The 25,646-nt window shown below is 40.3% G+C and overlaps 2 protein-coding genes across 27 annotated transcripts in view; one reads left to right on the forward strand and one right to left on the reverse strand.

Moving 5' to 3' along the window:
• The window catches only part of MBNL1 (muscleblind like splicing regulator 1), a 188,249-nt gene that overhangs the window by 14,953 nt on the left and 147,650 nt on the right, over window positions 1-25,646 (forward strand). For 19 of the 25 annotated variants that reach the window (XM_071220549.1, XM_053918017.2, XM_053918022.2 and 16 more), the window contains exon 1: window positions 8,160-8,323. The exons of 2 other annotated variants lie outside the window; for them this stretch is intronic. The gene's annotated coding sequence lies outside the window, so the exon portion shown is untranslated. Of the gene's footprint in view, window positions 1-7,694; window positions 8,324-8,892; window positions 8,990-9,156; window positions 9,231-25,646 lie in introns of those variants that run through there. 4 more of the 25 variants (XM_053918031.2, XM_053918021.2, XR_011650849.1 and 1 more) reach the window with 4 other exon arrangements.
• Window positions 213-8,684, reverse strand: LOC139440684 (uncharacterized). Of its 2 annotated transcripts, none has more exons than XR_011650850.1 (3): window positions 8,650-8,684; window positions 3,171-3,235; window positions 213-395 (listed from the first exon to the last, which is right to left on the reverse strand). XR_011650850.1 is itself a non-coding variant. In XM_071220558.1 (3 exons), exon 1 carries the CDS (start codon window positions 8,254-8,256, stop codon window positions 7,762-7,764), a length of 495 nt encoding a protein of 164 aa, XP_071076659.1. In that variant the 3' UTR covers window positions 213-395; window positions 3,171-3,235; window positions 5,971-7,761. The 2 variants fall into 2 exon arrangements, 1 of the variants encoding a protein (XP_071076659.1); XM_071220558.1 differs by lacking the exon at window positions 8,650-8,684 and adding an exon at window positions 5,971-8,256.

Genomic DNA, 25,646 nt, shown 5'->3' on the forward strand with positions numbered 1-25,646 from the left:
CGTTGCCTGAGAAGCACGGTGTCCAACCAGGTGCACGGCAGAGGTGCACCACCACCTCAGCTCTCTATCCCTGACTCTGAGACAGTTTCCTGCAGACAGTGCAGCTTCTATACAGCCAAACATACTTGCCAAAGGGAGAGAAATGGAGCAGGTCAGTGGATTGCCACTGACTGATTTTAGGTAATTTCATTACTTAAACTCCAGCTCAGTGGTAGGAAACCTTCACTGCACATTGGAATCATCTGAGAATCTTCAAAAAAAATAAATAAAATGATACTTGAGTGTCACTCCCAGGAATTCAATTTCATTGATCCAAAATGTCTTTAAGAGCACCTGTCCGAGTTTCAGTCTCTTCATTTGTCACATGGTCTTAAATGTACCATCTCATAGGCCTCCTGTGGGGGTTCAAGGAAATAGTATGTGTAGTTAGAGTCCCTGATATTTCAGAACTCACCAGCTTCCCTTCACAGAAAGGGAAGGGACTGGGGGTGGGGACTCTGGGGAGGTCAGGAGGAGGGATCCTTTCACAGCCAATTAGTGCTTTATTGTAGTTAACAAACTATCCTTTGTCAAAGCAAACACTTTTAAAGGATTAAGCCTCATTCTCGCCTTAGTGTAAATGACTTTAATCAGATAATCTCCTATCACCTCTTTGCGGATTTATTATCCAAGGTCTGGGGAAGCAGGAGGCGAGTTCCAAGGCCGGCCTAAGACTCACTGAAGGCAAGGTCAGGAAATCTGCAGTCTGGGAACTCCAGGGTCTGGGAACTGGGCTTGACACTTAGGAGGCTAATGGCAGCGTGAAAAATAAGAAAAACAAACTTTCTCCTCAGGTTGCTAGGGCAACGATTTGTTTAAAGTGTTCCTATGATCAAGCTGCTTGTCTGTCTAATGGCCTGCCACCCCTTTCCTGTGTCATTCTTTCTGCCATGAAGCCCTAACGTGTGCCAGGTAATTTTACTGTTTGCCAGCTGTTTGGGGGTCTGTGCGGAGCAAGACCTGGCCCAGTCCGATCCCCCTTGCCATCTGCTCGGCACATGCGAGCACTCAGAGTTTGCTGAATTTAACTAAATTGTTTCATTCACTACTCTCTTTTCCAAACGTGTGAGGTTCTTTTTTTTTCTCCCCGCCCCCCACATCTGTCTCCACCAACTAGGCTGCGAGCACCTTGAAGTCTGAATAATTTCTATAGTACCAGTGCCAAGCACAACTCCTGGCCCGTAGTCAGTGCTCAATAAATATGGGTTAAGTGAGTTAAGGAGCAATAGCCAGCACACTGAAGCTCACATTAAGACGCTAGAATGAATTTCTGACTGTACTGCTCAGTTGCCCCACTGTTGGCCATGGCAAAGAGGGGAAAAGAGAAAAAAGGTGTATGTATGAAGCTCCCACCATTTATTAATGTGACACCAGTTGTTCTTATCGAAAAAGTCCCTTTAGGGCATTTCTTGAGACAAGGTCTGAAGGTAATTTTGGGAAACAGAGAGGTAAGAAGGAAGAAGAGGAGCCAACAAAAGATTCAGAGAGAGAGAAAAATCCCATGCAATGGAATGAACAGAGAAAAGAAAGGATGGGGGATATCACGGAGTCAAAAGAAAGGAACTTCAAAAATGAAATGAAGAGATAGATATAGTACATGTTTAGGGGGGAAAATCAACCTTCATATTGGTGATTTGAAAAATTTGTTTGCATTTAGGAACAAGTAAGGCAACGGCTGTATTTTTCCAATTGCTTTCATTCTACGTGGAACAGAGTTAATACATAGAAATGTTTGGAGTATAGTACATAAAATAGTTACACTATCACATTCATACTATATGACATATTAGATACTACTTTTAAAAGATTACAAGGGGATTCTGGGCTAAGCCACACACAATACGCAATTTTATGAAATGGCAGAAAGTGTTTCACACAGCTACATGTAATTTATGTTACAAACATGTCTAAGTAATACGTGCACTTTGACCTTCTGACTACCTGTTTCATATTTATGTTGTTACTATTTATTAAAAGAGCACTATTGTATGTTTTCTTTTCCTTAATGACAGCCCCTATTAGAAGACCTGTGTGTATCCCAGGTGGGGTGTTTAGAAATATGTTATACATTAGACGTTAGCCCAGGACCTGAGATGTAGGCTGTGACACGCTGCGCTGCGGGGCAGGAGATGTGACCCCTGATTAGCTGTGAGATTATAATGAATGACATGGGGGTGCCTTTCATTTTATAAAGTTATATTATGAGAGTACAAGGGGGGAATCGCAGAGTACAAAATGGCAAACTACATAGTACAGTATCAGTTACGTAAAACTGTGCTGAGAAATGCTTGGAAGGGTTGTGATGTTACCAGTAACTATCTCTGGGAACTGGAACCACTGCCGATTTTTAGAAGTATATTCTACCTTCTTTAGTTTCGGATTTTCTATACTGTGTTGACTTTCAGGGAAAAAACACATTTCACATTTATACACATCACCTATTTCACATCCTCCATCGTCTTCTGGATGCTCTGCAGCTCTGATATGTAAGACTCCCAAGCTTACATGTCTCACAGCTAAGGGTCTTCAGTCAGACCTCTTTCTTCTGCTAGATCTTCGGCCATTTGGGGCCCCTTGCCCTCTGACCAGGGCCACTCTTTTTGGAGCATTTGGTACATTTTGTTCTGAGACTAAGCAAGCACGTCAGTGGTCCCCACTGACCAAAACTATCAAGACTGTAGCTATACATTTTGAATGTGATTGATTTAAGATTCATTGTTTCTCTGTCTTGACTGTAAGCTCCTTGAAGTATCCTACTGGTTTTTATCCGCCATTGGACTTCCAGTTCTAGCCTGAGTTTCCTATTCAGGGCTCTAACCTGCGGTTCCCACTACTCTGAATGGTCCTCCCACAGGTGTTCCTCCTGTCCTCGAGGACCCTGCCAGCCTCTGACACCTCGGCCCTTCACCACCCTGGTCAACCACAAACTCCCCCTCATCCCCTCAACCTGCTTTCTTTTACTTTGCGGCACTTACCTTGATCTCAAATTGCCTCCTGTATTTATCTTTTTCTTTGGACTTATTCTTTATTTGTTTAGTGCCTGACACCCTCCCCCTAGCAGACAGTAAATTCCTTGAGAAAAGTGACTGGGCCTTTTTTTCTGTAACCACAGTACCCAGAATAGGACTTACCATGGTGGACGCTCACTAACCACTTGTGAAATGAGTAGAGGCATCATGTGAAAGGTGTCTTCTGTCTAGAAGGAAGGAAGGCAGGTGAGAAATATGGGAAGGATACAGTAAGAAAAAAGGAAAGCAGGAAGAAATGGAGGACAAACTGTAACGGAAATCTTCCCTGTGTTTCCTTTCCTTATTCAAGTTGGGGAACCATTGTGCTTATATTAGGGTTTTTGTTGCCCAGAGTCTTTAAGACAAACAGGAAAACAAATGGCCTAAGAGAGGCAGTAGACACGAATGCCAGCTCTGCTCTGTCACAGGCCAAGTTGCTTACACAGTGAAAGTTCTCCTATCTATCCAGGGAACAGGGCTAGATGGCCTCCAATGCTCCACTCCATGCTGACATTGCATGGTTCTAAATTTTTAATTCTGAAATGTTATTTGTTTCCCATTTCTCTATTCAGATGCCAGAATGATTACATTGAAGATTGAGATTCAGCTGTTAAACAAAAATCACTTAATTGAGAAATGCATAATCAAATCAATGTTTTAACTCAGTTTTAATCTTTATAAACTTGTAAGACACACTGATTTTTATCTAATATTTTCACATTTATGTGATTTATACATTAAGTGGCTTATATATTATATGTATAATGGTTTGTAGGACATACTATACTATATATGTACAATCTATTGTGTGTGTGCATATGTTTGTGTGTGTACATATATTATACTTGTTCCTTGACTTAGGATGGGGTTATACACCAATAAACCCATAGTAAGTTGAAAATATTTTAAGTCAAAATGCATTTAATACGTTTAGCTTACCAAACATCATAGCTTAGCCTCGCTTGCCTTCCACATGCTCAGAACTTTTACTGTAGCCTACAGTTGGGAAAAATCGCCTCGCTACGATCTTCCGGCAGCGCACTTTATATCACTAGCTCAAGAAAAGATCAAATTCAAAATTCAAAGTATGATTTCCACTGAATATATATGATTTTCGTGCCACGGTAAAGTGAAAAATTCTGAAGTTGAACCATCATAAGTTGGGGACTGTCTGCACTATCTATTCACACATATATAATAGAATATATATTACATATATATTTAAATACTGGGTATAATTTTTAAAACTTACTTTGGTGTGTAAAGTATACAAGGGTCCTTGAAAGTAGACTAAATGCATGTAATTCTATTGAGTATGTTTGTTCCTGAACAAGTTTGAATCCAGGCTACAAAAGAGGGTGTGCCTCCTTCCCGGCTGTGAAATTTAACAGAGATTCATTTACTGCATCGCCGTTAAAATGGACTCTCTGTATGAGCGTCTTTCCAACCCTTCACGCCTTCCAGCAGCTTGCCCTCTTCAACCATCTATCGTTAACATGGACTAGAAAGCAAGGGACCTGAATCTGGGTCTCAGTTTTGACACTGTCTTGCAATGGGTTATTGTAATCCTAGTACAATAGAAACAGCATTCCTAGATCAGGATTTGTGACTCATATTTCGATTTTTGAAAAGCATACCTTCATGGTATATTTTCATTTATATGATTTTGTGTGTGTATGTGTGGCGGGGAGAGGCCAGAAAAGGGAGGCGGTGAGAGCTCATTGAGCTAGAAATGTGGCATGCAGGACAAGAAAGACACAGTTCAGTATAGCTATGCTCACACTCTTACACAGGTGCTTTAATCACCCCTGTTTGAGGGAAACAGAGAAATGCTCCCATCTTCTTTACCTGCCTCATTGGTAAATCAGGGAGTTGGTTATTATCTTTTAAAACCATATTTCTTAACTGTATTTCTATTGGGATTAACTGGTATAATTAAGACTTGAATGGTCTGAAATATTTTAGTAACCTGCAGTGAACATGTTCTCTTTTATTTGGAAATGTAGTTTTATGTCATCTGAAATTGTTTTCCATTATTTTCCTCTCTTCCCACAAATGCTCTTCTTTATATTTATGGATAGACTCACCTATCATCCTGTGGACGATAGAACGACACTTCACAGAAGTAAGAGCAACCATCATTCTCCCCTGGCACTGAGAGAATATCAGTGGGTATTCTAAATGAGGAACTATTTACTTTTTATTACTATAATGATTTTTTAATAATTTCCACAATTTGAAATGTGGTTAGAACTCCTCTAGTAGTTGAAAGCTGGCAACATGAGTTAATATTTTTAACATAGGAGCTGGTGTTTGCTACAGTGCTTCAAAATTTAAAATGTCATTAATCATGATGTAATATTATAAATGATAAATTAAGCTAATTCAGTGACAGTGAAGTGTTTTTTATCATAATTTATTTTAACTTATCTTTGAGTCCTTGTTTGACCATTGTTTTATAGGAGTCCTCTTAGCCATCCCTTTTTCCTTTCTCGGATGTAAAATAAAATTTTCTTCTCTTCTTTGTTGTTTACTGGGATGTTTATTTTGTGTCTCACATTCAAGGGTATTTCTTGCATTTCTTTGCATTCTGTTCCATGGAGCAGAGCACTTGTCTCAGTTTCAATTTCTCTTTTGTTCCCAGAACTTCTCCCCTCCTCCAGGGTGAAGTGGAAAGATAATTTCCCCTCTTGGATAATTTCCCCTCTTGCACCATGCACAGATTCAAAATCCTGCTTTTCTCCACACTGTTTCAAATACCAAATTTTCTAACCCACAAGAAAATAAAAACACCAAAGCACTCACGTGGAACTCCATCAGGGTCAGAGAACCATGGAAAATAATTCCCTACAAGTGGGCTAGCCCTCGGCTGTTTACTGGACGTTAGGAGGAGAGAAACATGGAAACCAGTGGGGGCACCAACCTGCTAGCAGATGCACAGGTGGCTCAGCTCAGAAGTCAGGGTCTGCTGTCCAGGAGCATGGGGAATAAACGGAAGAAATTCAAAGGCAAGCAGCAAACAACTCAGTGGGCTAAGTCAGGGATTTGAAAGTGTCCTAAGGCTCCTCCCTTCCTCATTCCCTGCATGAGTCACCGTTCCAGTCTGTCCACACCCATCCAGACAACTCCCAGAGCGTGGCTGCTACCCCACGCTCCAGTCCCCCTTCAAGCTGTTGCCATAGGATCTTTCTGAAATACACTTCCAGACTCCACATATCTCCTTGCTGTGTCAACTCTTGCAGTTCTTCACACCTTTCAGAGTAAAGTTGAGACTCCTTGGATAAACACAGACCTACTTTGGGCTTATCTGCCACTCTCCTCTTCTGATCCTTCTCTCACCTCTAACAGACCAACTGGCAGGTCTGTTGTATTTGCTGTGTGCTCTTTTCTCCTCTTGACAGGGGCTCAACTTCCTTTTCATTTTGCTAATTTCCACACACCTTTCAAGGTACCCGTTAAAATAACGCCCCCAGGAAGCCTTCCCCCACTCTCCTCAGGACGCCTTGGGCTTGCCTTCACCATCTTAGCATTTATTGCTCAGGAAGAATTATTTGGCTTGTCTCTTCCTCAGTAGGGTACTCTCCTTGAGAGTAAGGATCCTGTCTTATCCATTCTTGCATCTCCGGCACAACAGGCATTCTAGCTGTTGAAGTGAGTGCTGAATTAGAAGGAAGTCCTCATAGCTGTTAACTGACAGGTAGGGAATGCCCGTCCATGTCCTTTGAATTTGCTTCAACTGTGTGTACACTTGAACAGTTTTTAATAATTAACACTGAGAGTGGCACCATTTAATTAATTAATTTGTTCTGGAGTGGAGCAGTACGCGGTGTTAACTTGGTGTTTTGTGGGTCTAGCCAAGGGTCAAGAACTCAAGTTTGTTTCCAAAGCCTCTGGAAGCATTTCTGTATTTGAGCTCAGTTCAGGACGCTTTCCTTCTCCTTCTGAAGCTGGCCCCACCCTTTGCAACACAACCAAGTTGTAGAAAGAACAGGGAAGTGTATCTAGCATCTTGTTCCAAATTGTGTCCAAATATGAAACAAATGCTTTTAATTAAAATCATTGAATAAACTATCAACATTCCTTATATCCAAAGAAAATTCTACTCCCAAATCTCCAAAACTTTATCATATCACGTTAGTCCAGGATTCTTTCCATTCAAAGTGAAGCCAAGTTGTATCTTGTAACACCCAGTGAATTATGATTTGGGGCGGAGGTGTCTTTTGCTCCAACAATATTATGACTTATTTGCCTTGGAATATTCCAGTATTTCAGAAAATGGTATTTTATTTTAAGAGTGTGTGTGTGTGTGTGTGTGTCGAGGGGGCCGTTGGGGACTCTGTTTTCTATAAATCAAATAACTCAGAGCGGGCAAGGAAGGGGATTTTACATTCCAAATATTTACGAACGAGATGGGAAGCTGGTCTGTGTTTGTGCTTGTGTGACAATTCCTTTGACTAAGGAATTCCAAAACTGTGGACACCCACCCCGTGGCTTGAGAAAGATACACACTGGCGGGTCGGTCTTGCAGACGTTTCTTTCCCGCCTGTGAGCCATCCAAGCTCAAAAACCGTGGGGTGCATTTTTTGGGCGGCAGCCCCACCAGATCCTAGTGTTTTGCCTGCCTCGGCTTCTCACCTTCAGCCTAACCTTGCAGGATTCCTTACAAAGCTCATCCACGGGCCTTTGTACAAAACGAAGGCAATCGTCTGCCCCCCTAGTCGGAGGGAGCCGAAAGTCGTGGGAGCGCGTCCCGCTGGCCCCCTCGCCGGGAGGTGGTAACGTGGAACGTATAAGATGGAAGATACCACGGGGTGGCTGCGGGGATGCACCTCGCCAGCGCCGGCTCGGGTTTCCTTTTGCTTTCCGCGCCCACTCGCGAGCGGCCATCACCGCCCCCCGCGGACTCCGCTGGGTGCAGGGGCTCCCGAGCGGCCGGGGGGCGAGCGCGCGGGCGGCGGAAAGTTTCCGAGCGCTCCGCGGGCGCCGCGCGCGTTCCGGGGCTCGGCGAGCCCGCCCCGGGCTTCCTGGCGGGGCTGGGCCGGCGGGGGAGGGGCCGCGCAGCAGCAGCGGAAACCAGAGCTCGGCGATAAGAGGCTGCACCGCGAGCAGCAACAGTCTTTTCACTGCAGCTGAATGAGTTGTGGCGCTCACAATGCTCCCGTGACCGGGCGCTGACAAGTTCAATTTTAAATCGCGGGCTGCTCGCCATCGGGGCTCCCACAATGCCTTGGGCACTGGGTCGGCAGTCGGGCCGCCTCTGAAAAAACATGTGAGAGGTAAGTTTCCCGGTCCCCGGTCCCCGTCTGCCCGCGCCGCCCGCTCGGCCGCGCGGCATTGTCTGCGCGCCGGCGCGGCTGCTCGCGGCTGGAGGAGGGAGTGAGGGGGGCCCCGGGCTGCGGCTCCCCGCGGCCGCTAGTCCCCGATCGCACCATCCAGGGCTGCAGGGGGAGCGGGACGTCGCGGCCGCAGCCCGGCTGCTGCAGCCCGGTCCCCGGGCTCTGCGGACACTGTCAGAGCGCAGCCAGCTTCCAACTTGGCAGCCTGGAAAGAGAGAGAAAGGAAGGGGTGGGGAGGATAAACAGGTGCGTGCGAGTGTACTTACAACTTGATGACCTTCGTCGCGGGGGGAGATGCGAGCCGGTCCGGTGGGAGCCCCTGTTTCTCCCAAGAGATCTCCCATCTTTATCTCCGGGGCTGCCATCCAGCCCGGTTTGCATCTGGGCCAAATATGTGCACGCAAAGGTTAATTCTCTGTCTGCTACCCATAAATTACGCATGGCATGTTTAGCTCAGCTTCCTTATATGGAGAGTGCTGTATTCCAGTCCAGTTTGCCTTTTTGCCAAGTTTACAGAGCGGAAGACGCCCTGCTCGAGAGGGCTCCTTCCCCCCCACCTCCCGCCCCCCGTCGTTTCGTAGTGCGTCACTCAAAGCTGTAAGAAAAGTAAGTATAGACGCTCTCTGGGTGGAGCCGCAGTTGGTTGATTGAATTGCTTCCGTTGAAGGTTGAAAGGAATGAAAAGTAGTTAGTACTTGGGTTCTGGTTTTTAGACAAAAGCAGGACAAATATGTAGCGCTCCCCCCACCCCGTTTTTTTTTTTTTTTTTTAAGGGAGGCGGAATCTGTTATTGGTAGTAACGTGTCATGTGAGAATACTGTGATTCCAGAGCCTGTAACACGAGCAGGTATATGGTGGAGCTGAGCTTGCCCCTCGCACCGCACTTTACAACCGCGGGGGTGCTGCCAGCACAGTAATTGTGTTCTTAAGTCTCCGCGGCCGGGAGAACGTGCAGCTGCCGCGCTTCTGTGGCGTGTGTCCGTGGCGTGTGCTTCTCTGGGATTAAGGCTGAGCAAGAAGCTGCCCGAAGGGTTATTGCCCGTGCCTTTACTCTCTGTGCCCACCAGCGCGGGCGCAGCCGAGATAGCAAATGGGAGGTAAACTCCGCCACGCACTGAGGAATTTCTTAAACAAATTACTCCACTGAGCGAGAAGTCCTAATGACTGCCGTTGGATTTGCAGGCCCTTTGCAACGTGCTTTGAAATACTACACCAGTGGACGCGGTGTTCCTCTCTCCTGGGTTTGAACACCGTGTCTGTTTATGGACGGGTGTTTAGCGCACCCCTATTCTAAACCAGCCTAAGTGATCCACGCTCTCAAGAACGTGTGGGTTCTTGAGAGCGTTGGTCTGTCTCCTTGTCTTGTTGGGATAAAATATTATCAACCGAGACAAGTTAAAATGAAAGTAGAACGAACGTAAAATTCATCCTGAGAATATTTCGTTCAAAAAGCTTAGAAGTTAGAATTCTGTGTTAGGGGTAGAGTTATAGGCCAGAGACACTGAATAAAGTTATTTTGTAGCCGGAGAAAGCACATTATTGTCAATTGTATCTTCGCTTCATTAAAGTTGGTGACAAGTACAGCCCCAAACTGTTTTTTAAGGGAACCTACGGTGTTCTGATTTTCATCTGTTATGTTTTTGCATGGGAGTGAAACAGTTTTTTTTTTGACTTTTGTGTTAGACCTTTTCACAAGATATGGACATAGTTTTAAGTTTTATTTGTTTAGTGGGTTCCTCACTGAGGACTACAAAAATTGCCTTTTCTACTTTAGGGAACAGGTTGGGTCAACACCAGAAAACCTGTTCACCCATCCATCTGTCTGTAATTACAGCGTCATCGGAGACATAATAATCAGGTCTTATTATGATGGAGAGACTCAGAAAACCTCGCATGTGCTTAGTTTCATTTTCCCCCTGTAACTAAGAACAAATTGTGTGCAGATACCCATCAAGTGTGATCCTCTAGGCAGCCATGCCAACGGAGAATCCAGAATGTGTTTTATGGTTTGAGATATTATTGCGTGTGTTTATGTTTCCACATTTGAGGCAAACTTAGACTCCAAGTTGAATTCATTAAATTTTGATTCCAACATTCTGTTCTTCCTCTGGGCATAGAATTCCTATGAAATGAAACACTGGGTTCTGTTCCAGAAAAAGAACAGAATATCCCAAGGTTTCTCCTGGGAGGAGCGGGGAGTGGGGAGTGGGGCAAAGAGTAAAATTGTATTTCTCATTGAGGAAGGGTGTATTACTTCATTATATAAAATTTCCTGTCTTCATTGTAAACAAAAAAAAAATTGCCCTTGTGTTTATCATTGTCACCATACATTAGGCCTGTGTTAGATGTATCTATTTATGGAAACAGAGAGAGAATAGCCTTGCTGCACTTCCTGGTTTTCTGCTTTGTTAGAAGATGCTCAGATTAGAGTATGCCTTAGATCTTGCTTGGAAAAAGCTGAAAAGAATAGGTGATTTGGAGGTTCTTATACTCTTAACAAAAAGACATCAGGGCAGTAGGTAAGTGGGTCCCAGGAGTGGAGAGAGGAAGTGAAATACATTCATTTAAATGTTTAGCGCTATAATCCTAACAGTAAAGCCTATCGTAGAGGATGTTACACAGGAAGATCTTAAAGTGTGTGGCCTGTTAGGCTGAAAAGCTTCATATTATTGGAAATCTAGAATGTACAAGAGCCATTGATTGCATGTGGCTGTTGAACACTTCACATCTGGCTGGTCTAGATTGAGATTTACTTGAAGTATAACATACATACTGGATTCTGGAAACTTTGTGCAAAAGGAAGAATGTAAAACATCTGCTTAATATTTTTATGTTGATTATGAATATGCTGCTGTGATAATGTTTTGGATATATTTGTTACAATAGAATATATGATTAGATAATTTCACTTGCTTTTTAAAAAAACACTTTTTAAATGTGGCTATTAGAAATCTTTAAAATAACAAAAGTAGCATGTATTACATTTCTATTGGACAGTGCTACTCTAGAATAAATCCTGAAAACAGTATTCTGGCAGAAAGCCTAAAGAGTTTGCTGGTCAAAATGCAATTAAATGAAGTTTTATTTTTTCAAGTTAAAGAAGTTTATTATATCTAGAAATTCTTTGTAGTTCTTATCCACTGTAACCAAAATTTGGGAAAACATACCACCTAACATCTATTTTTATTTCCTCAAAACTACTATTTAGTTTACAGATTGAATGGTGAGGTAGTAATAACACAGAAAAGGCTTATAATTAGGGGGTGAGTGTTAACACCTCTCAGAGGCCAGGATAGAGGATGATTGCTACTTAGAAACGTTTTAGAGACACTATAGTTATCATTGTCCCAAAGTTGGCAAACAGAAACGAGTCACTAAAATTTATTTTAGAGTAGAGCTTTCAGTAAATAGCAATTATCTTCAAATCCTTAATATGTATTTTCCTTTGCTATGACTTTCCTTCCTTAGAAAATAAAAATGCCAAATAAATCCAGACAAACTCCTGACCACATGTTAATCAAAGATTAATGAGTTCACAACGATGAAATATTTTCCTCTGTAGGGAAGAGGACGTTGTTCTGAACGTTAGGAAAGGTGAAAATACATCTCTGTGTTAACAGTATGGGCTTTGGAGTATTCCTCTACGTGGGGACATTATCATTATAATTCGAACACTTCCTTGAGAAAGCATCTGACTGGTAAACAAAGCACAATGGCATAGGTCCTGGATACATTCCTTCTAGATATTTTCATAACTGAAGTCCATTTTGCCGTGCGCAGGGAGGGTTAGGCTGACAAAAAACGCAGTGCTTTTCTATCTGTATAAAGTATGCTTACTTTTATTTCCTTGAAGGATGCCAAAGATCTAAGACAGGAGGGATGTAGTGTTTCGTTTTTGTTTTTTTTTCTGGGGAGGGGGAGGGGCCAGGTTTTATAAGGTACCTCAGAAGAGTTGCCTTTCTGCTGGTTGTCATCTTGAATCTGTCCCCCACTCTGTGAGGCGTAGCCGTCATTAGTGTCGACACATGTTTGGAGCACGAGGCAACCTCGATCCCCGTGGACTCTGTATGTCGTTTCTGATGAGTCATGGAGCACATCCGCTCTTAGTGCCTGCAAAGCTGAGGACTCAAGGAGAGCTGTTGACATATGACATTACATGTCTCTAGGCATATTTTGTATCTTTAGAGTTGGGGTAGGGTAATTGGTGTGTATGCATTATTTTCACGTTATACAATAACCTACATTTCTGTAAGCATTACCTTTTATCCTTGGAAAAACACTTAGAAAATACATGGTTACACTGTTTCCTACATATTATTATTAGTTTTTTAAGTGATTCTAGTACACCTCTTTGAGGTAATCATGTTTTAAACAATTATAGTTGGTTTGACACTGAATTTTCTCTATATTGTAATAAGGTTCCATTCACATTTTGTTTCTGTATTGTCTGATTACAAGAGAGCATTGCCTGTACGGTGATCTTTCGGCACTCTATGTGGATAGATAACTCTCCTCCTAGCAGAAAGATACTCCTAGGTGGGGGGTGGGAATCAAGTTAAGTGACAGAATGAACAGGAGGGCATGGCCTGCCCTGGCGCAGAAGTTGGTGGGAAAAGCTCTGAGCTGTTGACTGAACTGGCCACACTCAGTGTTCTCCAGCCCAAAGCCCCCATGGGTATTTCTGTTTACTGAATTGTAGTTTCAGAATGCCTATGAAAAGATACATCAGTTCCTGTGAACACTATATGTATCTACTTTGTTTTGCAACTCCAGTCTGTGTTGCAGTACAGGTAGAACAAAAACAGACCACACGGGATAACATTTATTGCAAGTGCAACACTTTATAAATGTAGGAGATGATAGCAATGTTGCTGTCATTTGAAATGTATTGTATCTTTCTATGCTTATTGCATTTTGGTCTATGTCTTGAAAGGAGTAATAGACTTTGGTGGGGCGAGGGACGCAGACGACCTGACAATGTGTAGCCATCCCAGGTCTGCCTAGATGTGTGGCCTGTGAAAAACCATTTACTCTTTCTGTTCCTTAATTTCTACATCTCTGAAATTACAAATACGTAAATAATAATTAATATTAGAAGCTGCCACTCTATACATTTCTTTACAAAATATCGCATCTCATCATTTTTACAGCTGGAAAATATGCTTTACAACCTTTTTGTCACTTGTACAGCGATGAGTCTTCTTTATTTCAATGTCCCTATTTTTAACCATTTTATTTTGTCTTGCTGCCAATGCTGTGTAATGATTAGTGAGGAGTCTGATAGCTATACCAGTGATTACTAACATTTCAGACTCCTTTCTATGTGCCGGATTAAGGTTTATTAATGAATTCATGTATTTCTCAGAACGACCTGTGACATGGGTACTGTTAGTACTCAGTGTCCCAGATGAGGAAATAGGCACAGGCAAGCCAATAGCCCACAGTTACTTCACTAGGAGTGGTACAGAGCAGCGCTGAACCAGGGTAGTCCAGTTCTAGAACCCAGGGTTGTATGTGACAGTATAAAAACAGATTAAAAACTACTTGTAGTGTGGTTGCTGGCAGGAGATTGAGAGCGTCGGCAGTTTGGAATACTCTAGTCGTGTTTTCTACGGCATTCGCAGAGACTTGAGAAGAATGGGTACAAAGTAAGAGGATAGAGAGAAAAGGCCTGGGGGCGTGGGGTGGGCAGTTAGTAGCTAGGAAGAAATGAGGAATCAGGTGGGAAAGGGAGATTGGTAACTACAGTTTGAGAGCATTGCGGAGCCAGTAGTGAGTTAGATACCTCGTGGGGAAGATAAGAAGACACTTGCTTGGCAAGCAGCCTTACAGGAATTGTGTTGTAGTGGCATTCTGCAGAGGAAGAATAGGACACATGCAGGATGCAGTAGAGATTGCAGAGTGGAGGTGAGGGGCTGCAGGAGGATAATGATGGGAATGAAAGAGAGGACGTGAACACGGGAAAAGTGACAGGCTGAGGTTGCATAGGATGTCGCAACTGGTTAGACATAGACATTAAAAGCGATCGGAGGCATTAAAAATTATTTTAAAAATATAGTCAGATTTCAGAAAACTTTTCACCAAAAATTCCTTAAAAACTTTAACATTATCCCTGTTCATCGTATTGCTATTTGTGAGATCCTATAGTATAAAGAACTATATTTGAAAATATCAGCAAGAGAAAAACACTTAAAATTATGTTTTATCAAGGACTATAACTTAAGCCAAAGGTACATATCAAATTCTTAAAACATTTCATTTTGTACCAACCTCTTTTAAGGCACAGGATCAGATGAAGTATAGAACAGTTGCCAAATTCTTTATCCCAAGGAGGTAATTAGCTCTAAAGTAAGCGTAATTTCATCGTTAGGGGCATATTGTGATTAGCTGGGAAATGCCTCATTGCTGGCCAGGCAGTTCTGGCCTCTTCCCGAAGTTCATGCAGAACGTCCCTGTGGGTACGCTAGCTAGCCTCAGTGACGGCCCGCGGGCAGATGGGTACATGATAGAACAGGTTTGCAATGTACCCCATGTGGCTGACGTTTGTCCTCCTCAGACCTTGCTATTTTAGGGGAGGTATCAGTATAACCATGATGGCCTTTTTCCTGGAAATAAAGATCCTTAATAATCAGATACTCTTATAAACAGAATGATTTACATATGGGAATAAGTAAGCAGCTGCAGTGAGTTAACAGTTACCTGGGGTTGTGAAGATAGTTATGTTTCAAGTAGAATAGAAGGCTTTATGGATGTACTCATAGGCGTTCTTACTTAACGTCTCTACATGTTTTTACAAGTGAATGATTTAACATAGTTTAAGCAGAAACGATCAAAGCAATGATAATTTCATATCTTAGAGAAATTCCCATGAAATCAAGACAGTATGCAAAAAAATTATAGCTATTTACCACTTTTTGTTAATTTAAATGGTCTATATGTACAAAAATAATTGAAAATTGCACTGTTTATATATCTCTAAATATGATGTGTTTACGTGTAGCCAGAGAAAATTATGTTAACAGTGCTTTATCTCACCTTTTATTATTATGCCTTTAGTATTATGTGAAAGCCACGTTTAGTACATCTTTTTCTGTTATTAGATATTTTCCTCTCCTTATCTGGATTTTGCCTTGTCTATAAAGATATGGTAAAAATCTGTTTTGTTATATTAGATAATATTTAGAAAATGTTGCTTTTAAGTAACTAAGATTAAATAGCTTTATAACTAGAAATTCTTTGCCTTCTCTGTTCCTTGGGCAAATTTTAACTGGACAAATTTACTTTAAATCATTTTCAGCCATTCTTTTAAATGTCATTGCTCAAACTTTTCAGGGAAAGCTGCATTTTCCACTTTGTGGCACTCACATAAGGTATTTGGGTCCTAGACACCCCCTCCAGAAGACTTAAGAGTTTTGATGGGCACAATAAAGATGAGGAACAGAGAATAAAAGCAAGTCTTTGACTCAGGGGTAGAGTCTGTTCCAGGTGTTGTATTACCTTTCCAAACAATAATCTGAAATGTCCAAACAATAATTGAGATTATTGGTAAAATATATACAAATAGGATTCTGCATAATGCTCTCTGGGGGACTGCATACACTGAAAATTACACTTGGGAAATTACTTTCTCAGAGAAATATTGTTTTGAGGATTGGGTTTTTAAAATAAATATTGTTTGGGAAGCAATTAATATAGGAAGAAGTTTTCTCTGTTTCTCAGTAATGGATTATAAAAGTTAGGTGCTTAGATATTTTCACTTACTAAGTTCTTTTACTATGTTAACAATAAGGTGCCCTGGTTAGTGTTGAACAGTGGATTGAGTGGGCGCCTGTGAACCCAAGGGTTGTGGGTTTGATTCCCAGTCAGGCCACAGGCCTGGGTTGCCGGCCAGGTCCCCAGTAGGGGGCGCACGAGAGGCAACCACACATTAATGTTTCTCTCCCTCTCTTTTTCCTTCCCCTCCCCTCTCTGTAAAAATAAATAAAATCTTTAAAAAAATAAGGTGATATAAGCAAGTCACTTCATCCGTTGTATTCTGCTGAATACTTCATTAACAAACATGTTCTGAGCACCTGTTAGAGTTAAGGGATTATAGTCAAACTGAATTGCAGGCAGGTCATTTCTCACTTAAAAAACCAGCATTCTTTATTTCCTTTTTATGTATCTGCTAGGAATGAATGTGGTATAGTTACAGTATTATAAAACTTCACCCATACAACAACTGACGTGTCAAGAAGGTATACATTTAATTTCATAGGCTAGTGAATAAAATTTTGTCTGTTTGCTCTTACATTGGATTACAAATGGCATGTAATTTGATAAATGCTTATAATTATTTCTTTGGTTATGCAGATATGATAAGGGCTGGCGGTACTGTACTGTTGCACTTGGCCATTTGTGGTCCTTTTCAGAGGAAGCTTTGCAAAGTTCCAGAAGATAATGTGCTTTCACACCAGTAACATAATGCCATAAAATTTCCACCAAGAAATGATACGGGTAACTCCAGAGCACATGCTGAACTCATTTGTCATCCTCACGTGGTGATTTTAGGCTTTCTGTTGCTTCATTTTCACACACTGGTCTGTGCTCTCTGCCATGATGTGGAATAGCTTATGACTTAAAAAGACCATCTATTCCTTGAAGACTTGTTTTGTCGGAGACATGTCATTTTGCTAATGAATTCCCCAATTCATAGAGTTATTCGGAACACATACCAAGTAAAATTACATGTTGTCTAGAGAAGGACAATGGAAGAATCTTATGCCATGCATTGCTTTTGCCCTCAAAGGAAAGCACTCTTCTTTAGCAAATATTTATTGAGTGCTGTTCCCTATGTGCCACCTATCATGCTATGTCCTTCAGAGGATAAAGAGGTGACTAGGATGTGCTCTGTGATCAAAGTATCTTCCAGGATAGTGATCAAAATATTCACAAGTAATGTACAGGCAAAAGAAAGTGGACTCAGAGGAGCCAAGAATAGGTTGCTTGTGGGCAGAATGTGGAATTTTCCTAAAACCATCCAGCAGACACATGAACTCTTTATATACTTTGTATATTGGGGAACAGACACCACCAACTCATAATTTATTAAAATTCAATATTTAAGGCATTTATTTTTCTGTTTGAGTTTTTGGTAGGTAAGCTTGATCCAAATATAGTGTCATCCTAGACTAGACAGAAGAGATTAATTTATTTCTGCCGTTGATACTTAGTGGAGAAAGGTGGAGCACACTCATCTGAAGCTTCTTCATGCTAACACCTGGTTAGGAGGTGAAAACACTCAGTACTTACAGTCAAGTTTCGGAGCCTGCATCTTTCATGCTAACAGCCAAGTCTGTAAGCAAGAGGTGAGCTGATGAGCTGTATTCAACTTTAATGACAACGGGTTTTAGATATGCCCACGATGCTCTTTTTCCTCCAGCTTTTCTTTGTGTGCAGAAAATAAAGCAGGCTGGCTTCCAAACTTCCAAATGGTGAAAATGCAACTGAGCGTGTTCTATAAGACCCCAATCGGCTGGGAAGTGTTCATGCCTTGTTTCCAGGATGTAATCTGCATTCTAGGTTGGAAAACACAGCATTTGTATTTTACCACTTACCATTATTCATTTTTTACTCATAATCATTTATTTAAAGCCCTCTGCATTAAAAGCTTTATGGTTATACCTTGATGGAAATTTTCAAGAGAAATTAAGGTTAGAGTTCTGCTTTTCTGAAGTTTATGGCCTAAAGGAAAAGGTGCGTTCATGGTGAAATAATGGAGCTCAAACAAGAGCCACCGAAGACCAGACCATCAGCAGTCATAATAATTACGAAAATAACTACACGCTTGGTGGGACCTAGGTTTTTGTTTCTGGGATTGTGCGTAGTTGTTACACAGCACTGTAGATTTATGTATTGCTGTCCCTCTCCAGTTCACGGGTGAGAAAATGGAGGCTTGGCAAGGTTCAGGTCAGGTACTTTGCTCAAAGGTCATGTAGCAAGGTCCTGTGTGTGCTGAGTTCTCTACCCAGCACTTGTGCTGTTTGTTGCCATTAGTGTGGTATGAATTAGGTACGCAAATACTCATAGCAATATAGATTGGAGGCCTAATCCGGGTTAGTCCTAGAAAGACAAACTGAAGGAGGTAAGATGTGAAAGACAGGTTTTGAAGCACTGTGGTCGTAAAAAAGCAGAGAGGATGGAGCTGGCTTTGAAGTTTCCCTGGCTTGGAAAGGAAGGCCGTATCAAATGGCCTAATCTGCCTCTGTGGTTTGCGCACTTAATACCCTCTGCCCCTGCACTCGCCAAGATCAGCAAAATCTACTTTTAGACTCAAAATCATTACCACCTGTGAAGTTTCTGGTGTCACTTGTGAATGACATAGCGTTCTGCCAGTTGTTCCGCTGGATGGCTTTAAGTTGGACATTTGTGAATGCTCCTATAATTTATTCAACTATTGTACATTATTGAAGGCATTAGGATAATTCATTTCTGTCATCATCGAAAGATAGAAAACTGTTGCCAGCATTAAAATAACCACTCGTGTCATTGAGAGTTGACATTCGCTTGGAGATTTCTGATTACCTTTTCTCACTTTCCCCCCAAACGCTAGCAGAGGCATTAGAGCATGTCTGTGCATGTCCTGTGTGCATATGTGTGTCTTGTATCCATTGTACATATGTATTCCATGAAGGATTATGAACTAGTGTGTAAGTTATAGCTAAAAATGGAACAGTGAGTATATGAAGCTAAGGGATACATTCACCAACTATTGTGAGTCCCTAAGTTTGCTTTGAAATATTACTCTTAATATCATTTTGTGGTTTTCTGAACTAAATACCTGTAGGACTTGTGAAAATACAGTATATGACCTGGCCCGGTGGCTTGGTCGGTCGGAGTGTCGTCTCGTACACCGAAAGGTTGCAGTTCCATCCCCAGTCAGGGCACATGCCCAGGTTGTGGGTTTGATCCCTAGTCCGGTGTGCATGGGAGGCAATCGATCAATGTTTCTCACATCAGTGCTTCACTCTTTCTCCCCCTTTCTCCCTCTCTAAAATCAGTAACTATATACCCTCAGGTGAGGATTAAAAAAAAAGAAAGTATAGTATGCCATAGATGCTAAGTAGAAACATACAGGATCTTGTATCAACAATCCTCCTGCATATTTTTTAAGAGAAATATTCCATGCGAATATACTGATTTTCAGGGAAGAAAATTAGGCACCTGTGTTTCAGTTCAATAGTTCTATGATAAATGAAGTATAATTAAGCGCACAGATTCTGCAACATTTGCTTAAATATTAATTTGGGTTCTTTTATATTCCAGGCACTATGCTAGGCATTGAATATATAATAGTTAACATAAACAGATGCAATTATAAAAGCGCAATTATAAAATGTAAACATCTCTCAAACTTCATATTGGCTATTGCAGAAATAATGCAATTATTATAGTTCTTGTTGCCACAAAATTTAAAAAATCTTTTCAGTAATTAAAAAATATTTTGTATAGATGTCAGTAAATATTCATTCTAAAGCCTCTACCAATGTTTGGCTTTACTGCGTAGAAGCAGAGCATCTTCATGTGAAGAAACGTACCATGTTATGCTTACACTTACTGCTTTACAATTAAGCAAGAGAAATAATATCACAAAGGAATGTAGAAAGAGAAAACTCAGTTTTGATTGGCAGCACAATATTGTGAGTTTCAAAGGTCAGGCTAGTACAGGAGGCTCCAGTTTTGCCAGTCAGTATCAAGCAGAAAGCTGTGACAGCCAGGGCTGGTACTGCTGAAAATATCTACAGCCTTGGAAGCCTGGTAAATTTCAGAAGGTCATTTTGGCATTGTAGTCAGAACACTGATTCACAGGGAGGGTTAAGCTGGACAGCTGGCCAAGAAGATGTGTTGCTGACCTCAACAGTTGTAGATTTTAGAGCAATTGTTAACTGCTCTAACTTGGTATCCCAATTCTGTGTGGCCATCTTTCATAGAAATTATATAATAGAGGAATGAGCTTTAGTTGACCGGTGAATTCAAACTTCGTTTCTCTTCTGAAACTTGGTGTTGCATCTATAACCTTACCTGGTATCAGGGCAAATGTGCTTTCATTTTATTTATATGTGATGTGTGCTACATCCAAAAAGGATATGAGTCGGCTTTCAACAATAAAGTGCACATAAAATAGGACCGTATAAAAGAGACATAACAAATCAATTAGAAGGAAAAGAGATGAAACAAGTACTTGAGATGAAATCGAGCACTAAATTTATCTCTCAGCTTTCTGGCGACCAAAGCAAAAGCTTTAGGAAGTAGAAAAATCCCTAGTTTATTTAATAAGATTTCTTCATATCCGATATACAGTCTTACTGTTAACCCGTAGGATATTTAGTTAAATATTCTGACTCTGCCCTTGGGTGAAATCTTGAAATGGATGAACTCCAATTAATTAAGAAGTGCAGGCAGAATTTTCACTGATTTGGGTCCAGCCCCAAGTTCCAGCTTTACCTCCTGCCGCCCCCATTGGACACGTGTGCTCTGAACTGGTCAGGTCCCCAGCATTCACATTCTCTGCTTTTCCGTAGCCTGCCTTTGCTCTCTGTACTCCTGCAGCCTGGGTTGCCATTCCTGTTTGTCTGTAACTTAATGAGACTGACTCATCTTTCCATACCTGCCTTCGAAGTCTTTTCTATCTGGAAACTACCCCCGATTTCTTTAACTCACCAAGCTTTATTGTTATCTCTGCCGTGTACTTCTCCCTTTTTTATGCACTGTTATTTGTGGGTTGGTTTTACATCCCCGATTAGGCAGTAAATTCTTCAAAGCTGAATCCATATTTCCCCCCTCTGTCTAGGCTACAAAAGAGGGTCATCAATAATCCGTTAATGCAATCAGTGCATATTTTATTTATGTATTGTTTATTTTCAATGATTATGTTTATTCATTGAACCTTAATAAGGTTATTGACTGTGTTGGATGTACTTGGATTTAAGAGAAACATTTCTTCTTTTAGGATAGTAGGGAAGAAAAATAGCAACAAAAACAGCAGTTACAATTAGAAGAACAACACCTGCAATTTTCTTTTCAAAGGAGATCTTTTGGGACAGTGGAACTGGAATTGCAATTTTTTTCTTAGTGTTTTGACTTTGGGCATTCATACTAGGAAGGAGCTTAATATTTACCATTTCTCTGTGTCATGAGGTAACTAGTATCAAAGAGAACAGGTTTGATACAAGTAAAAGTAAAGTGCCATTTATGCTATTTCAAATGCTCAGTGCTTTCTCCCTGATACACTTTTTTTTATGGTTTTAATAGCTATTAAAAAATCTGACTACTTGGCTTAGAAGTGTTTCAGACAGCTATTCCATCTCCTTTACTGCTTTTCAAATACTGTTTTAGTGGCTGATATAGGTCAACCTTACTATATGCATACTTGCTTAACACATACTGTTTTATACTTTTAGAGCAGAATTCCATTTTATGTGGAAGGTTTCTGCTGATACAATTTGAACTCCTCTAATGAAAGCTCTGAAGAAAATGTAGGCTCTTCTTGCCCAAAAGGGAGACAGACAAAAAAATACATGCTCCAAGACCTCTTCTCCAACAATTAACCTTTAAATCCCGTACTGAGAAAGTAGAGCCTTGTGTTGTATTAATTACTAGATTAAACTGATTAACGATCTTAACTGAGAAGAAAGTGATAGACACAGTGTATAATTTTCACATCTCTAAGCATCCATTATTGGGCTCCATTGCATGCCCCACAGTCAGATGTGCAAGGACCACAGCATTGATCTCTCAGCTCCACAGAGGGGCTGTTGCATCTCCGTAGGAGTCCGTATGCAAGGCTTTCTCCTTCACCACAGTGGTGCAGAGCTGGTGGCTTCATCGTATCCCACTCCACCCCCACACTCTGGTTTTTGGCTTCTATATGTTTATAGTCGTTGTCATTGCCATAAAATTTGGCATCAAATTGACAGCATGTGTTGTGAATTAAATTTCAAATTCAAATCAGAAGACCGGGTTTGGGATCCTGACTCTTCCGTTTAACGAGCTTAGAGGACTTTGGTGAGCCAGTCACTTAATGTGCAAGCCCAACTGGACTTGTTCACAAGTGGGCAAAATGATATAACCACCTCTTAGAGTCGTGAGTAGCAAATGGCAAAACTCAGATGGAGGAAACTGTACACACAAATATAAAATACTATTTGCTAGTGTTGAACAATAAGAGAATATATGAGTTCTGGGGGAAAATAAATTTTTCTACTTGGCTCCTGCAGTAGAAACTTTTTGTTGAAGAATCAGAGGAACACTTTGAAGATTTTATACATAAATAGGAAAGAAATGTAGCATAAGCCAACTTCTTAAAAGTTAATCTCTTCAAGGGTTATTACTTAATGACGGAGCATAGTTTGTTGTTTTATCTAAAATAAAGTGTTTCTAATTGTAAGAAGATTAAAACATTATTTGTCTTCCCCCTATTAAGTTTAACACACAGATTTTACTTGAATTTAAATAAAGAGCTAGGTTTTAGTTATATATGAAGAACATGATTTGACTAATTCCTGCGTTAAAGTTTTTCCCTATTCTTTTGAGAATACATGTGCACACAAACATTCATGCATATTTACACACCTGCACGCGCAGTAATGCTTGTTTCATGTTGTATCTATTCTGTTAACAATGTATTTGATCATATTGTAGTGATTGTGTAGGTGCTCATTTTTTTCATCTTTCTGCACAATAATTTTAATATTACAGATTATTACAAATACAACATAAGGAGACGAAATATCGCTGTCTCCAGAGTACTTATTTTATGTATGGGTGTGTATATAAAGGTGCATTTGACATTTAAATGATAGGAGTATAGTAGAAAGTTTTACGACTGCTTTGTGATCACTCTTTGAATGTATCTAGTGTATTCCTTTAGATATACTAGGAGGATTCCTAGTGCTGGTGGAAACACATAGAACTTTAATCACCGTCTCATTAGTCTGGCTCTCTGGATTACTTTATGTGTTACAGCTTTCCCAGAATGCACAGAACCAAATGGACAATTAAAAGAATTAAGAAAGGGGTGTTCTTTTTTGATTTAGCAAAGGAATTAAACCGTAAGCTGCCATGTTAGTTTGTTCATTGTGTCCTCAGTGTGTTTACTCTTTTGCAAAGTACAAAATCCTAAGAATAAATTCTTTGATTTCATCTCCTGAGAAGTGTGATTTTATTTGTACTTTGACAACATGCTGAAACCACATTGAGAGGTAATAAAACCATTGGAAATGCCCACATTTTGCCAACCCAGCATCTTAAGTCTTTTGAAAATCCAGTTGCAAGTACTTCTTTATTCTGTGAACTGTTTTAATAATTGAGAAAGAACTGATTGAGGAGGGCAAAGTGAGGGGAGAATGGGGCATATGGCCATTGGCAAAAATCATATCAGAAATAACCTGTGTTGGTTATTTTAATTGGAAGTACACGCCACTTCAGGGTCAGGAGTGCTGCAGGAGGGACCGTAGCCCCAGGGGAAGTCACCGCGCGGGAAAATGTGTTGGGGCCTACAGGGGTTCACCAGTTTTATTGTGCCATAGCTGGTTTGATAGCACCTTGCATTATTTATAGCAGTTGTCGGAAACCATTTCCTCTAGTCAATTAGTGTCTAAAAAAGGAGGGAGTGGAGCAGGGTATTTTCTGACATTAGTAGAAATAATGTGTAAAAAAAACATTCCCTTCATCATATGATACTGTGCTGTAAGAGATTTTCCAAATATAACATGACCCGCAGACTCTGTTAACTACATGTTTTGTTTTTATAAATAAGACTTGTAAGTTACATATTGTTTGTTTTGATACTCTGTCACCCCAAACATTTATTACAACTTTCAGCCCCTGTTCTTTGGCAGATAATTACAAAATGTAAATATCGTAGTTGTTTTAGCAATGAAATGATTTATATTGAAATAACAGGAGTTGAAGAACTGATTTTACAAATGTTTCCATTGATTAGCTGCCATGTGAGGGCTAACAATTCAAAATGTTTTGCCAAGTACAATGACATGGTTTAGTTCTATTTGTAGGAAAAAAAGACACGTCTTTTGCCTATTCCCACAATAGAAATTTACAATCTAGATTTAGGGGTAGTATCTTTTTAAGATCTAACATAGATTTAACACATATCAAAAAACATGTTATTTGTTGTTGGTAGACATACATTTTCATCAACATTATTTTGGGAAAATGTCGTTTTAGTTCAAAGTTAATATATGCATACACTGTATGTTCTAAGTATTTATATTATTAATACCACTCAAATGTAAGTGTAGTTTGGTACATGCAATTGCACATTGCTTAAAATAATGAAAATTGACATTAACTTAGGTGACCACAAATAAAGAAATGGACATGCAGTGGAATAATACATAGCTGTTAAAAAGTATGTTGATCTACTTCTATTGACAAAGAAGGTCACTAATATATATTGTAGAAAGTGAGCCTCAGAATGACATGCTTAGTATGTTGTCGTTACTTCTGTAAGATGATAAACTGTGCATGTATATAAGTGTGTAAATGAATAGAGAAAGGACTAAACACATCATGCTAATAATGGTTGTTACCCTTGGGATGAGGGGGTTCTGGTTTGGAAGTAGAGGGAGGGGAAATTTATTTGGACTTCCAATAAAACCCTTCTGTATGGTTTAAATTCATAGCACTGAAAACACATTCATTTACCATTGTCTAAAACTAAAAAAAAAAAGAAAGAAAGAAAGAAAGAAGGGGGAAGGAAGGAAGGAAATGATGCGGAATTAATGTTCATGATTCATATAAATTATTTGCTAGAGATTTCTGTTCATCATTTGACCTTATACTTTACTGTCTTTTTCCATTGTTATTTTGTGGTATCTCTGTATAGGAAATAGCCTTAAAATTTATATCTATACTCAATACATTAAAAAAGCAGAACCATAGTTAAGAGTACAAATAGTTAGTTCTTTGAATTCAGATTATTGCGGTCACTGGAAATGTGGAAGTCTAGGTATGGAGGGAGAAAAAAGGTTCAAAATTTAAATAAACAATGTTTGATTCACATTTTAATTTTCTTCTTGAGCCTTTACATTTCTAATGTGAGATCCTTTATTTTCCCATTCTTAATCACACTGCATGGTAGGTTTTTATTTTATTTTGTTTTGTTTTATTTTATGCCTCTTGGCATTTTCACGTATGTTTGCAAAGTTACTGTGAATGGATGACTCAGAGATTCCAGTTTTGCATTGTTGTTTGATGCATATGT

Source organism: Desmodus rotundus, chromosome 2, assembly GCF_022682495.2.
Source record: "Desmodus rotundus isolate HL8 chromosome 2, HLdesRot8A.1, whole genome shotgun sequence".
NCBI classification, from domain to species: domain Eukaryota; kingdom Metazoa; phylum Chordata; class Mammalia; order Chiroptera; family Phyllostomidae; genus Desmodus; species Desmodus rotundus.